Raw genomic sequence first — 14,417 nt, forward strand, 5'->3', positions numbered from 1 at the left:
AGCCACAGTTTCCTTCCCCTTGTCCACATGGATCACACGACAGCTGCTGTATGATATTTGCAGTTTTGCAGATATTAACCAAACCCTGCTTCAAAACCAGGGCAGTGTGAAATAAAAGTGTAAAATATTTATAAATATATACACTTGAAGACAACAAAAGGAATTTTAGACCAGACATGTTAGGGATCTGCTTAAAGCTTGTTTCAGTGCAGCTATCCCCCCTCACTGCGTTTGGATGGAGTAGTGTGTGTGTGTGTTTGCCAGCTGGAGGGGGGATGGGGGGGGGGGGGGTGAGCACATACTGTATGGTGCTACTGAATAAATAGTCAGTTTGCACTTTCAGAGATAATTTTTCTTCTTTTCTAAAGTCCAAGAAAATAACCCTGGTGATGTCATCTGGGTTTATTTAGGCTAATGCTCAATTTATATCAAATTAGAGTTACTTACTGTATGTACCACTTTCAGCCTTTAAATAATGTCAACATTAAAAATACAAATACTGTTTTATTGTTTTGATGCACTTGTGCTATTTTACAAAATCTGTCCTATCCCCACTATGGGTTAATGTGTAGCTCATACTGTTTATATATTGACTAACCCTTTCTTTCCCACTCCTCACCTCCTCTTCATCATGTGCAGTCTACAAATACTAAAATATCTGAATTAAGTCAGTGGTAGCCAGATTTCTTTGGAGCCCTGGTGGTATTAAATACTGTAACTTACCAATAACCATTTAAACACATTACATCCTGTGGTTCCTTCTGCATTCCTTAAATAAAAGCAAATACTGAATGCAATTGTTGTTTACAGCAAAAAACATATCCATCATTGTGGCTTTCGGTTTGGTCTCTAGCTGCATACATCCCCTCATTTTTAAATCCAGAACCTCTACCTGAACACAACCAGTCATTATTACTGCCACCTTTTAAGTACCTGAAGGCAAGGGATAAAAAAACATTTTTTAGATACATAAATTATTCATAGAGAGTATTACAAATGCTAGATACACAGATTAGGCAGGGAGAAGCATGCAGGTTTCATTCTGGTTGAGATAACATAATTCAGACCTCTAACAGTGTTTTTCCTCTCATCCGCCTGGCAGAAAAAAAGCATCAGACCTGTGTCATTGGCTTTTATGATACGCTTCTCTTGTTGTAGTGATCTGCATTTTTAATAACAGTTACAAATTAAATTTTAGGTGAGTTTATTTTAGGTAGAAATGTATTGTTTGCTAATCAGGAATTTTTTTCTTGGTATTAATTCAGCATATGGGTAGGAAAAACAAGTCTAGGGAAACATATATTTTGTTGACACACTTTACAGACAAGTATATGCACAATCAACCATTTGTCTGTACAAAAACATAGTTTACAGTGCAACATAGAGCTAACAAACATCAGCTCTATCTTGGTAGGAAGGAGAGAAAATGCAGCAATGACAAAAATCAAGTATACTAGAACCAAATCTATTACCCCTGGTAGAAATCTTGTTGGTCAACATAAACTAAGTTATTGGTTAACCGTACTGCATTGTCAGTGTAAAAACAGAAAAATCAGTGCATAACTTTTAAAATCCCTTGGATCGTGTAATTTGCTGGAAAGAGTTGATTGAGTTGAAAGATAGATTTTTTTTCTCCAGATGAATATAGTTGTACTGTTTGTGTAGCATCTTTGTGTTGAGCTGCTGTAGTGCAGCAGACATCACTGCAGCAGCAATTGATGCTTAAGGTGGAGGCATTGGTTGCCCTCTAGTGATGATGAAAGGGACTGGATGTGCTAAGCCTAAATAGATATTTGAACAGCATGGACAGCGTAATGTATAATTCATAGGTGCAGCGCTTTTGGCAAAGTGTCAATGGCTCTAAATCTGAGAAGATTGAGTTATTCTGCATCTAGTATGATGATTTCACATTTACATGTCCCGTTGTATTTAGTCTTTCTATAGCATGAACATTGTGTAAAAAAAAAACAGTCTAATAGTCTAATGGCTTAGAGACATATTTCTATAACAGCACATATTCTCATGTATCCTATTCTACAAGTCTGAGAACAAAAGCACATTTTACATTCATTTTGTCACACTTGTGCTTTAGATGTGTAAAAAACATTTAAGTCAATCTACATGCTGTCTCTATTTTGTTACAAAAAATATTTAACAAGGAGTACTTGCAGCATGATTTTGTCTCAGCTCCAATAAGACTTTATACAGTGTCTTTTAAATAAGTAGCCAAACCTTCCATGTACTAATCGTTTGTAGACATGATCAACAATTGATGTGGTGCATGAATGGTTCCAGGCTAACTTGTGCCTTTTCTTGTATGCGGTCCAACTTTAATCCAGATCCTGTGCTCCTATCAGAGAGTTTTAAAGGACTTTGCAGCCTCAGCTGGTGGCATGACTGTCTGTGTCCAAGTCTGAGCTCTCAGCCTCATCTGCAGATCCAGTCTGGGATGGGTATGGCCGTGGCTGATCTAAATTGACATAGTTAACCTTCAGATTGATGTAGTGCTCTCCGTCCAGACAGGACAGGATGTTTTGTACATCTGTAACCAGGCTATTGAAGCTAGGTCTGAACTCAGGCTCCGGGTCCCAACATGTCAGCATGATAGAATAGCTGTGGAATAAATCAATGACTAAATTAGTAAGTACGTGAGTAAATATGTATGTAAACAGGTAAGTGAACTATTGAATGTGAGCTTAGAAATACTATTTAATAAACTGACATAAAACTGATTTATATTCACAGATAACTAAGTCTCCTGAAGAAACTCAAATGATAAGATACTGCAGCAGTCGTGATATTTATTATTTATAGGGTTGCAGGTATGATTCTTACAGAGTATCAGGGCAAAACTGTGGCTGGGCAAGTCGGCGCCCCTTCAACAAGTAGTGTGTGATGTCATAGGGGTCCACATTTGGATATGGGTTAGCACCTCTGGTCAACAGCTCCCACATTAAGATGCCATATGACCACTGGGAAACAGATGAGCAATATATTGTAGATACATACATGATAGTTGTAACAAGCACACTTTAGTGGACTGGATAAAGCATACTCACCACATCAGACTTAGCAGTGAACTTTTGTGTTTGCAGGCTTTCGAGGGCCATCCATTTCACTGGCAGCTTAACCCGTTTGTGATCTTGAATGCTGTAGTATTCCTTGTCATAGATGTCCCTTGCCATGCCAAAGTCAGCCACCTTTACTGTATAGGTTTCATCCAGCCTGAAAAACAGAATGCATCTTAAGAAAACATTATCTTATGGACAGTTCCTGTTAAGATTACACAGGTGTGCTCAAGAGGATTCAGGTGAACTTTAATTTACACCAATTTGAAAAATCAGTGTTGATGAGCAGTGATGGTCCCATTAGCTGGGATGTAGAAATAGTGTAATAAAAGTGAGACCGGTATCAGTCGTATTATGTAATTCTCTCCAAGAAAGCAAAATTATGTTTTCCCCAAAATCTTGCACTATTCCTTTAATATGTATGTGCAAATAAACAGTTCACAAAAAAACAGAAATACTATACCTCCAGTGTCTCAAATATGTATCATCCCAAGAGGCCTTCAGACGGCCAGGGTAGTCTATCTTGCTTTGACAGATTTTTAAAAAGATTTTATGAATATCCTATCATACTTTTTATTTGGTGTGATCACTGGAGCAAGCTTTTCTTTCTTTATTCATTTAAATGGAAAATACTTGAAAAAGAAAAGTTTAATTAGGTTGTCTGAAAAATACAAGATGCAATAGTAATCTATATGTATTTATTTAATGTCCTTTTTTAGGGTTTTCCTAACTTTGTGAAGTTATTTTTAAGGATTGATAAATGTATGCTGTAGTTAACCATATAAGAAGACCACAATGTAGCATGTGTTGCTTACATTAAACCAATAACGATGTTCCGTAACTTAATTACACCTTTATAATATATCACCTAGCTGATGCGTAAACTCGTGTGACAATGTGTCTCCACTGACATGTCACGGGCCAGTAATCAGTGTCGGATTCACACTCACATGCAGTTACGTGCAGCCAGGTCTCTGTGGACAAATTTTTTCTGGGCTAAATACTCCATCCCCTTGGCAACCTGAAGCCCAAAGCCTATCAGGTCTTTAACTGTTGGGTTCTGTGGAGGACAAAGAATTATCAAACAGAGCTGACCCACCAAAACGCCCATGGTATGAGCTATTAAAAATATTCATGACCCTACTGGTCTGTAACCTTTCATTGCGTAATTTACCCTTTTCTCAGAGCGGATGAAATGACGCACATCTCCATGCTTCATATACGGTAGAACCACCAGAGGGAGCCCTTCTTTAGGCAGCATGATGCCCAGCAGTGAGAGTATGTTGGGGTGGTGGAAACCTTTCATGATGATGCCTTCTCTGAGGAACTGATCCACCTCCCCTAAATCTGTGATCCCTGTTAATACAAAACGTACTGTCATACAAACTCTTCCAACAGCCCTGAGCTCATATAGGCTAACACTGATTTAATTTATTATTTAAAAAAAGGTATTCACATACTGTTTAATGATTTAACAGCACAGTGGGTCTCTTGCTTGTTGCAGTCTATCAGATATCCATGATAAACTGTCCCAAAGTGGCCTGCATAAGAAGAAAATTAGGTATTATGAATAATTTGTGCTAAATCTATGTTCTGTTCTGCATAGATGGATGACAATAAATTCTCTCTTATCTTATCTTACAATATTCAAAGACAAGAACAAAACAAACAAACATTATAAGACCAGGGGCTGACCTTTGCCGATAATCTGGCTATCCTCAATTCGGAGCATTTCAGCAGGGATCAGGACATCTTTGACCTCTTCAAGAAGATCAGAACTTAGACTGACCATTGAGATATTGTCTTGTGGCATGAGAGGAATAGACAGATCATTGTTGGCAGCATACAATAAACCTTGGAAAGCCATTCCTCCGGACCCTGATGTTTGACTGGCCAGATCCACTGTAGCACACAAGGAACCACACCATGAAGTTGTTGTACTTAAAAGGCCATTGCATCTTTTGTTACCACCCTTACCAAACATACCTTACAGTGTGTGATACAATCTTAACTAACAGACAAATATAAAATGTTAAGGTGGAGACCACCGGATGAAACCAATTATTCTAGTTTGATTGAAATAATTACAATCTATGAATATGTTACCCTTTATTGGTCAGATAGTTCTTAATCCTGTTACCCTCAACTTTGGTGACAGACTTTTAGAAATCAAACCAATTTGTTCCATTATATTTTTTACATGTATCTACTGATTTAGCAGTCTCTTTATGATTTATAAAATATTTAGTTGTACGTCCTAGGGCTGCTGATGATGAAGAAGAAAGGGAAGGGAATAAATAGGTAGAAGAATTGATTAACAGTAAATATGGATTATGAATGAATGAATGAACTTGGATGTCTCACCTCGTCTGTAGTCACCTGTTGGGACAAAATCAGGACTGCTGCCCATGCGGTTCCATGAAAGCACTGTTGACTGACGATTCGCTACATTTGCTGAAAGGATACATATGATAAATGAATAAAATCACTGAACAATAATGATAGGTTGGATATTTCAGCCTACATGTTTTCAGTCTCCATCTCATTTCCAGATATTTCCCAGATATCAAATAAACTATGAAAATATACATTACTACATAGTAGTATAGTGCAACTCCTGTTTACAAATTATTATCACGGTTGGAAGTGTTCTAGATTCAAGATTTCCTCACCTCTCTTTTTCTTCCTTAAATGGATCATCACAAGTAATGCAAGGCCAGCACCTATTGCCAGTGCAGCAATGATGCCCAGGACAATGCCCACAATCACAGTGTTGTTGTTGTCATTGTTGACTACAGTACCCACAACATGAACTTCCCCATTCACAAACACCTACAGGAGTGGAAGAGATGATGGCTCTCGTTAAAATACATTTAATTTAGTATACATTTCTATAAATTATTCACATTAAAGTTGATCATTTAAAAGACTCTCTCACCTCGACAGGCAATCCCTCGCTGGGAATAAGCAAGCCTTTAGGAATCCTGCAGGTCAGCTCGTTTGACAGAACCTGGGCGTTGCAGTTCACACCCCCAATGGTCATTGTGATATTCATACATATGCTTACTGTGTTTAGTTTGCTATGCTGTCAAATGTTTTGGAAAAAAGACAAAAATGCACATATATTAAAACTTTTAAGACAACCAAATGTGTTACATAAATGGTGGGAAAAAAACTTTCTAGTGTAAGATGTGTAAACATACATGCAGTGCAACTTCTGTCTCTCCTGGTTTTAGAAGTAATACATTGTCCTCATTTTCAAAGGGAATGATTTTAATATTATGATGGTAGTCAAAGCGTCTCTTCCAGAGGTTACTTTTCCCATCCATGTGAATAAAAATCTCTCCTGTGTCAGACTTTTCTTCTGGCATTTCCTCTGGAAAATCAGGGGCCCAACACTCCATATATGTGGCATTTGTTGTGCCGCTGCAGACCTTAAGTAAAATAAGCACATGATGTATTGTTTGAAATCACAATTACTGTAACAGTTTGGCATAATACAAAAGCAATATTCAGCTTAAGGAGTATGACGGACTGGCCTTCCATTGCCAAAATCCACAGTTTAATGACCTGGTTTGAATTGAACTGAAATGAAAGTAGTTTAATTGAATAATGTACTGTGTCTGTAAAGACTTACAAAGGGTAAAATCAAAGTGTTAATTTACCCGTTCAAGAGATTGCAGGTTGGGATTTTTGGAAGTGTACTGAACCACAGTTTTGTGGGCGGAGTCCAGATTCCGACCTTCTATCACGAGCTTGGAGCCACTGTAAGACAGTATAAATGAGTAAGTTATTAATAACATTGATGTGTTTTATGGGCACTGTTTGTCTTATTATTATTATTAGGCAATGACATGTTTAGAGTAATATAATTTAATTTGGATTTCATTAATAAGACCAGTAGAGACTGGGATCAGTGTCCTACCTTTGGAAACTGCAGTGGGGATGTACAGAGGTTATAACGGGGTCTTTCTTGTAGAAGAACATCTTAGGGGTCGTCACTTGAAAGTTGTCAATGACGATTTTCACAGGTACCCTCCCAACACCTGCTGCAGCTGCTGTTTGGCAGACAATTGAAGAAGTCCCAATTCCTTCAGTAACACTGAAAAAAAAGAGTCACCAAATGCGTATAATACTTAACACCCTTCATTTGAAAGGGATATCTGAACACAGTGGAATTAATGTTGTTCACCATGTGTTAGCAAAATAAGTAGTCTTCTGTGTTGCTCACCTTTGATTGTTGCACTTTTTGTTAGCAAAGAAGACATCTCTCTGTATCCCAGAATTAAGGTATCTGCCTGTCAGTGTAACCGTTGTTCCTCCAAACATAGGTCCATAGTCAGGCTTGATTTCCGTTATGCTCGGCTCCTGGTTATACAGAGGTGAAATATTTCATATGCACTTAACAGTGTTACACAAATTGTCATACATAGCATTTATGCAAATAAAGACCATATACAGAACTCAATTTAAAACTATGTCAATTGGATAAAAGTTTTCACCACAAAAGAGAAGCCAGGCATCTGAGCTGTGCCTTCAATTGAGTAGTGGCCCTTCACTTCCCCCTCGTGCACTTCCAGAGTGATGTTGAGGTCCGGGTTTGGTGTGAATTCCTGAATCTTGCATACCAGGCTGTAAGAACACAAGGAATTATGCGTCTAGTAATTCTGTAGATGAAGATTGTCAGAAATAAATGACCAGCAGCAAATATGGCAATGAGACTAAAACATTTCCACACTATTAACAAAATGTTTCAATAATTTTGTTTTGAAAAAAAAAAAAAAAAAAACACTTTATGTTAAGATTAGCCAGCTACACCACACACTCAAAAAACATTCCAAATCTAATAACCAAATAATAAGTGACAGGACTGGGACTCAGGAGGAGAGGTTTATAAGAACTGTGTTCTTATAAAAATCCTCATTAGGACCTTTGGGAGACAAAATAGATCCACGTCTCTTGTTTTGGATCCATTTTTATAATTTAAACTAATAAACATCAGTCTTCCCCAGTTAACTTGTTGGCTTGTGGCTACCAGTGCCCAGTTGGGGTGGAAATCTCTTGGCACCTCACAATTTGATTTGATTCTGATTCAGAAGCCAACGATTCAATTCTAAACCGATTATTGTAACAATTTTTTTATGTACATTTCCATGCGTGATTTTTAAAAATATACATATAAATCAGAGTTTGCTAATCACTTCCTAGACAAAGCAGCTAGACAAAGCTTACATTTTGACATATATTTGTCACACACAAGTTTTAATGAAATGTTTTGTCTACTGAGGTTTTTTTTTTTTTTTTTTTTTTTTAGTCATTCCATGCTTAAGCCTTAAACATGATTGTGAAAGTCCCCTTTTCGCCCAGTAATCTTCCATGTCAGAGGCTCAGTCATGTTTAAAGGTGGATAATTGGCTTCTTAGAACATGAAACATGAGGTGGTCAGATGTAATGTGATAAAGCAGATGAACAGCCTATATGTGTTTTGCCTAATTATTTTATGTATGTCTTATTAGATCATGTGTATATATAAACAATTACATTTTCTTTTCTTCCTTTCGGCCATTTTTGTGTGTTTTTTTCTGCACTCTTGCCTAAACTCTAAGCTGTTGTCCATTATCCCATCCTCTTTGAGTCACTCTGTTTTCTGATTTGTACTTGTCTGGAGACAGTAACTTTTAAATAAAAATCAACACATTTATAAAAAAATAAAAAAAAATAAAACTTATCAGAATCGAGCACTGAATCATTCTAGAGAGAATCGCGATGCATCTAAGAATCGATTATTTTTCCCACCCCTAGTGCCCAGTACTTCTGGCATTGTGTGCATTTGTGCTACTTACACTTCAGAACTGCTCTTTTCAGGCAAGACAGTACACAAGGTCCCAGAGCCCACTGTGATGATGTGGGTTTTGCCGCTGATGATGGCGGGTGGCAGAGGAGACTGAAACTCCCAGCCACAAAGTGTCACCTCTGTCTCAGCACCAGCAGGTGCCATTTTAGGGAAGAACTGCAGAGATAAGGAGGTTATCATCCAGAGCAATCAGCGTCTCAGTACAATCAGTGGGACCATTTATGACTTATTGTGTTTAAACGTCATGCAATGGTTAATCAGTTACACTTAGCAGCAGATCTACCTCTGTTATGACAGGTGTGCATGAGTCTTTGTTCCACTTTGAGGCACACTCACGCTGCCTCAAGCACATTCCTGAACACCAGCCGCAGTTCATGAAGCGTGGAGCCATCAAACACTTGGAGCATGTCATAAAATGGGCACACCCTGGTCCTGCAGAGGGCACCTTGAACATCTTGTTCATAGAGCAAGGAAGCGAGGGTGGGGTAAGCCAGATGTAACAGAGAAAAACAGTCAAAAGGTAAGCAGCTCACATTATAAAAAAATCTCACCCTATCCTACAGGTCAACCCACTGTTCCTCAGAGAGGCATATTGGATTTATACTATGTACTTTTTGTACTGTATCTTAGTAACTTTAAGATGTTCTTTTGTACCTGATGTGATTATAGTGCATGTACCACCATTGGATCCATTATCCAATAGATTTGAAATCCTGTTCAACCAATTATTCAATGACAAGTGTACACCTATTCTAGGTTGACCATGTACTGTATGTGTTTGCCTTATGTCTTTGTCCTTTGACTATGATGAAGACACAGTAGTGTTGAACGAGTTGGTCTGTTTGCACTCTTATCTACTCTTCTCCCAGTTTATTTTCCCCCCACTAAAAGACAAGCAGTACCTGCAGTAGACAAATTGTACCTTATTTCCCACTGTGAAGAGAAGTAAATCATTTGAGTACACCTCTGCTTTGCTGGACACTTTGCTTCCTCCAAGAGAATAGTTGGCAAAAACAATAGGCTTGTACGAAGTAAGAATCACCTACACCACACAAAAACAGAGAGATAATGTCACAAGGATGAATATACACCTGTGTCTGGCTGACAGACAGTTAATATTCAAGTGTTTAGTTTAGACATTTGAAATAATGTTAATTGTGAGTACTGAACAAGATACTTCTATATTTGGTATAAAACATTAAAACTGCAGAGGCACACCCACTGGCACACCACATAATGACTACTATTTTATCCTCAGGCATATTGCTACCTGCAGTATCCGGCCATCTGAGGTACCAAAGTGGCCCAGCGTGTAATTCCCAATAGTGGTGACCAGGACAGCGGTGAAAAGGACGTCTCTCATCTGTCTGTTGAAGAGGTCTAGTCTGTAGTACGGCTTTGACACCAGAGTGGGTTTGGCACTGCATGTGTCATTGTCTTCAGAGCTCTGTGCAAGCAGGACAAACAAATACAGAACAAGGGTGTTCGTTTTTAGTCAGCCAGTCCATTCATAAATCTATCTACCTCTGTCAGCATCAGTCTCCCTCTGACCACATAGAAACATGCATATGCTTGTGCTTTAGAGGAAGAGAGATAGAAAGAGAGACCATCTTAATTCATCCTTTAAAGAAGGAAGTGCCCCTAGCCTCCCAGTCATAACAGCTGTCAGAGTAACAAATTCATAAAACAGCAGTAACTCCAGCTTTATATGTTGACTTGGTGACTGTTTCTCTTATCTACTGTACTGAAACTGGACTATCTGTACTTTCCCAACATTGATCTTTTCATTCACTTGTATTTCAGCATCTGGAGCTTGAATACATACAGTAGTTACATTTGTATTATATATTGTACATACCAGTTTTAAGACACATTTATAAGTGTTTAGACCATCATTTCCTCCATACCCCTCACTTCTTCAATAATATACCTATTTCCTAATAACTTTTGAGTAAAAACCAGGAACAGTCTAACACCGTCCCTCCCCTTGAAATTCCACCTTTTTATCAGCAGGATTTATTACTTGTGTTTGCTGGCACACATTCCTGTAGGTGTACACATGGCTGTGAGAGCTCAAAGGACACAGTTTGAACTCAACAAAAGGGGAAGGGAAAAGACCACACCTTTATTATTTTGTTGAGCACCGCAGCCAAATGCTCTATTCAATAAAGGGGGTTGGGGAATAAATCTCGCCTGTTATTTTAAAAGTTCCCATTTTAACCCACCAAGTCCACTTTACCTTCCGATACTTTTCTACTCTGTTAGCCTTATCATTTAGCATTTTATCTTAATGAAACAGTTTTCATATCAAATCTCTGTACTGTAAACACGGAGTGAAACTTAACAGAGTAGAGAAACGGTGTGGCAATGTGCTGGTCACGTTACTGACTCATCCACCCCTCCCAGTTCATCTGGCCCTGCTCTTTAACACACCTTCATAAGAGTTGCCACAGCCATACACTATTCCAGTAGTCAAGATTTACTTTAAACTATCCCTCATTGCTCAAGACAATATAAAACTGTAAGCTTAATGATAAACTATACTGTTTCATTCACAGGTGACTTTATTACACAGTGTTTGTCTGAAGACGTCACTTCCTGTCTGGGTGTGTGAGGACCTTTGCACTGTGTCTCTGCTCTGAGGACAGTTGGACATAAAAAAAAAAAAAGAATTACTCACTTCATGTGGGCAGCCCTCACATGGCTGGAAGTGACAGAGACCTCTGGACAGCTGCTCTGGACCTGACTTGCAGCAGGCCTCCACACCTTTATCAATCGCATCGTTTACTTTACTCAAAGGGAAGGCACACAGGACAGAGTTTTTTTTAGGTTCACCACGCTCATTCACCTCTGCAAACACCCCATACAGAATGTCTTCTGTCTCTGTCACACTCAGCTCATCTGCTAAGTCCTTCCCCGCTCGCCCAAAGTATGCCGCCTGTAGCCCGTTATACACAATGTCGCTTAAATTCTCTCTCCGTCTCCTTCTGCGCTTTGGTTTGTACCTGCACTCCAGGACCACCTCTCTGTACATCCACACCTCTGGGATTAATATCGACTGTCGTCCCAGACGAGTCTGAAAAGCTGAATTGTTCTTGAATGGATTTTCTCTCTGCAGGGACAGGAAGTAGACATAATCTGTGGTGGAGAAGCTGTAGATGTAATCAATTGTGTAAGAGTCCCGTAGACTGGGGAGCACCATCAGGCCCTCCATGACCATATGAAAGCCATCTTCAGTTGAAAGTGGCCTCATGACTGATATTGACCTCCGTGGATACCTCTGTGCCACTTTGTCATTGACAGAGGCTGCCACAAAGAAGAGCGTTGTGGCTCCCTCTTCAACAATGGTGACTTTAGTGCCAAGTGGGCTAGCCAGACAGTCTGGACAGTTGGCTAGAGAGTTTTGCCCTTTTTTGTATAAACACTTAGGGATAGGCTCTGGAGTTCCAACTTCAATGTAGTGACAGATCCCATGCTGAGTACTCCCACAAATGTACAGGGAGGGATAGGGAAATGCAGAAAAATCCAAAAGCAGAACCTCATTATCTGTTTCCACTGGATCCCCGGGATCTATTTCTATGTCACAAACCCGACAGGTTTCACAGTCAGGACTGCCTACAGGTCCAGTTTTCACTTCCCATATTTTTTCCATAGCATCGTTGAGTGCCTCTATTACATTCTGGGATCCGATATACACCTCTTGCTGATTCTCCTCCCGGTTCACAGCTATGTTCTGTATAGGTTTGTCTGTTTGGAAGTGGGGGAGGGAGTATTTTACAGTGAAATCCACTAGCCTGCGTGGAGTAGAAGCACATGTGTGCTGTCCTGAGGCAGTTTGGGTTTGTATCCATATGCATACTGTCAGCAAGGCGGCCCAAGTGACCATCTCCACGTCACAGTCCACCGTGATTGAGTGCTACCTATGAGATACTTTCCTCAAAGAATAAGATACCTTCCTCAAAGAGAACATTCTGGAGAACCTGAAGGAGCTCTGTGAGGGAAAACACAGAACGAATGTTGAAATTTAACAGTGAGTGGTAACATTTGATTCTCAACAGAGATCTGCTGCTTTTGAAGTGGAGGTGGATAATGTCAACATTTTAGCTTGTTTAAACTGAGAAATGCAGCATGAGGAACTGAGGAAAGAGGTAAAAGTATCAGCTGCTGTTTTTTCTTTGAACCAAACAATTAAGCAGTTTTTGTCAGATAATTTAGACTTGATATGAAGAGATATGTCATAGCGGTGGAACGTATTGAGATAAAAAGCCAGTGGAAAAATAAGTTGGGAGAGTCAAGCTAAAGTCTACTGTGGGCAAGACATGACTTGCTGGAACATGTGGAGCAACTATGAAAATGGCCAGGCCTCCAGAGCCATACACAGAATAACACAGAGTAATAACTAATATGGTCAAAAAGTTTAAAATACCTAAATTAATGCAGGCCTATTCATAGAATGCAGATCATTCAGTAGGCTAGTAATCCTGTACCACAATTCTAATACACCATTATGCAACGGACAACTATTTCAAAAGTTTCAAAACAGAGAACATTCACTAAGCATTAAAGTCAGCATGACTATAATAAGGATCATTTGTATTGTAGCTGCTATAATTAGGCCAACATCTCCTGTGCAGGTAGGCGATCAATTGTGAATTATGATATAGTTTTCAGTCATTCATTAACGTGGAGCAACAGCTAGTTTAGATATCCTCCATACAAATACAGGTCTGTATACAAAAAAAAAAAAATCATCTTACCTCGGTTTGAAAAGTGGGGATGTGGCTGTGATTTCTCCAACAATCTCTAAATGTGAATTCTTTACGAGATAGATTTCTTGTGTTGGTGAAGCTCCACTCTCTAACCTGCAGCAGCGCACTCACCTGACCGCACCGGAGTCCCACTGGCACAGAGTTTATACTGATACTGAACTACAGCAAGGCTTTGAGATAAACTATCAGTCTATACATGAAAACAGGATCTTACACTCACCTCCAAAATAAAAGCGCGCCAGGACGAAGCCCTCATGGTGGGAGTGATGATTAATGATTTGTTTATTGCTATCAGCAAGAATTTGAGGCATCATGTAATATGACATTGTTTATTTGATGTATTATTAATTACTGATTAATGATAATATGAGAAGAGATAAAAAACGTTATTGATCCCAAGAGGGGAAATTCACCACACAGCAGCACATGAAATAGTCTGAAAGGGAGGAAACCGATCAATTAGCTTCAGAAATTATGGAAATGCCATTGACATGCTTTATACGTTTTTGCATTACATTTGAAAACATGATTTGTTGATATTACAAGCCTATATTATAAAACAAGTCTATAGAATAATTTATACAATAACAAAATTTAGCTTGAACAATTAAACACACAAAGCATTAAATACGATCTAATATGAGCCAATTAATTCACATTGCCCCCATACTCTTTCATTGCATTGCCTAACTTGTATAAATTGGATATTTATTTATTTTTTTACTT

General features: G+C 38.8%; 1 protein-coding gene across 1 annotated transcript; it reads right to left on the reverse strand.

Moving 5' to 3' along the window:
• Positions 1-1,187: 1,187 nt before the first annotated feature.
• Positions 1,188-13,838, reverse strand: LOC114554597 (macrophage-stimulating protein receptor). Its single transcript, XM_028576530.1, has 21 exons — positions 13,680-13,838; positions 11,603-12,913; positions 10,193-10,369; positions 9,845-9,964; positions 9,206-9,376; positions 8,912-9,078; positions 7,571-7,700; positions 7,300-7,436; positions 6,994-7,170; positions 6,734-6,833; positions 6,272-6,502; positions 6,007-6,153; positions 5,741-5,900; positions 5,433-5,522; positions 4,764-4,970; positions 4,529-4,609; positions 4,243-4,424; positions 4,019-4,128; positions 3,060-3,225; positions 2,836-2,972; positions 1,188-2,613 (listed from the first exon to the last, which is right to left on the reverse strand). Exons 2-21 carry the CDS (start codon positions 12,806-12,808, stop codon positions 2,382-2,384), a joined length of 4,128 nt encoding a protein of 1,375 aa, XP_028432331.1. The 5' UTR covers positions 12,809-12,913; positions 13,680-13,838; the 3' UTR covers positions 1,188-2,381.
• Between the last annotated feature and the right edge of the window lie 579 nt (positions 13,839-14,417).

This window comes from Perca flavescens, chromosome 4, assembly GCF_004354835.1.
Source record: "Perca flavescens isolate YP-PL-M2 chromosome 4, PFLA_1.0, whole genome shotgun sequence".
In the NCBI taxonomy this organism is placed as follows: domain Eukaryota; kingdom Metazoa; phylum Chordata; class Actinopteri; order Perciformes; family Percidae; genus Perca; species Perca flavescens.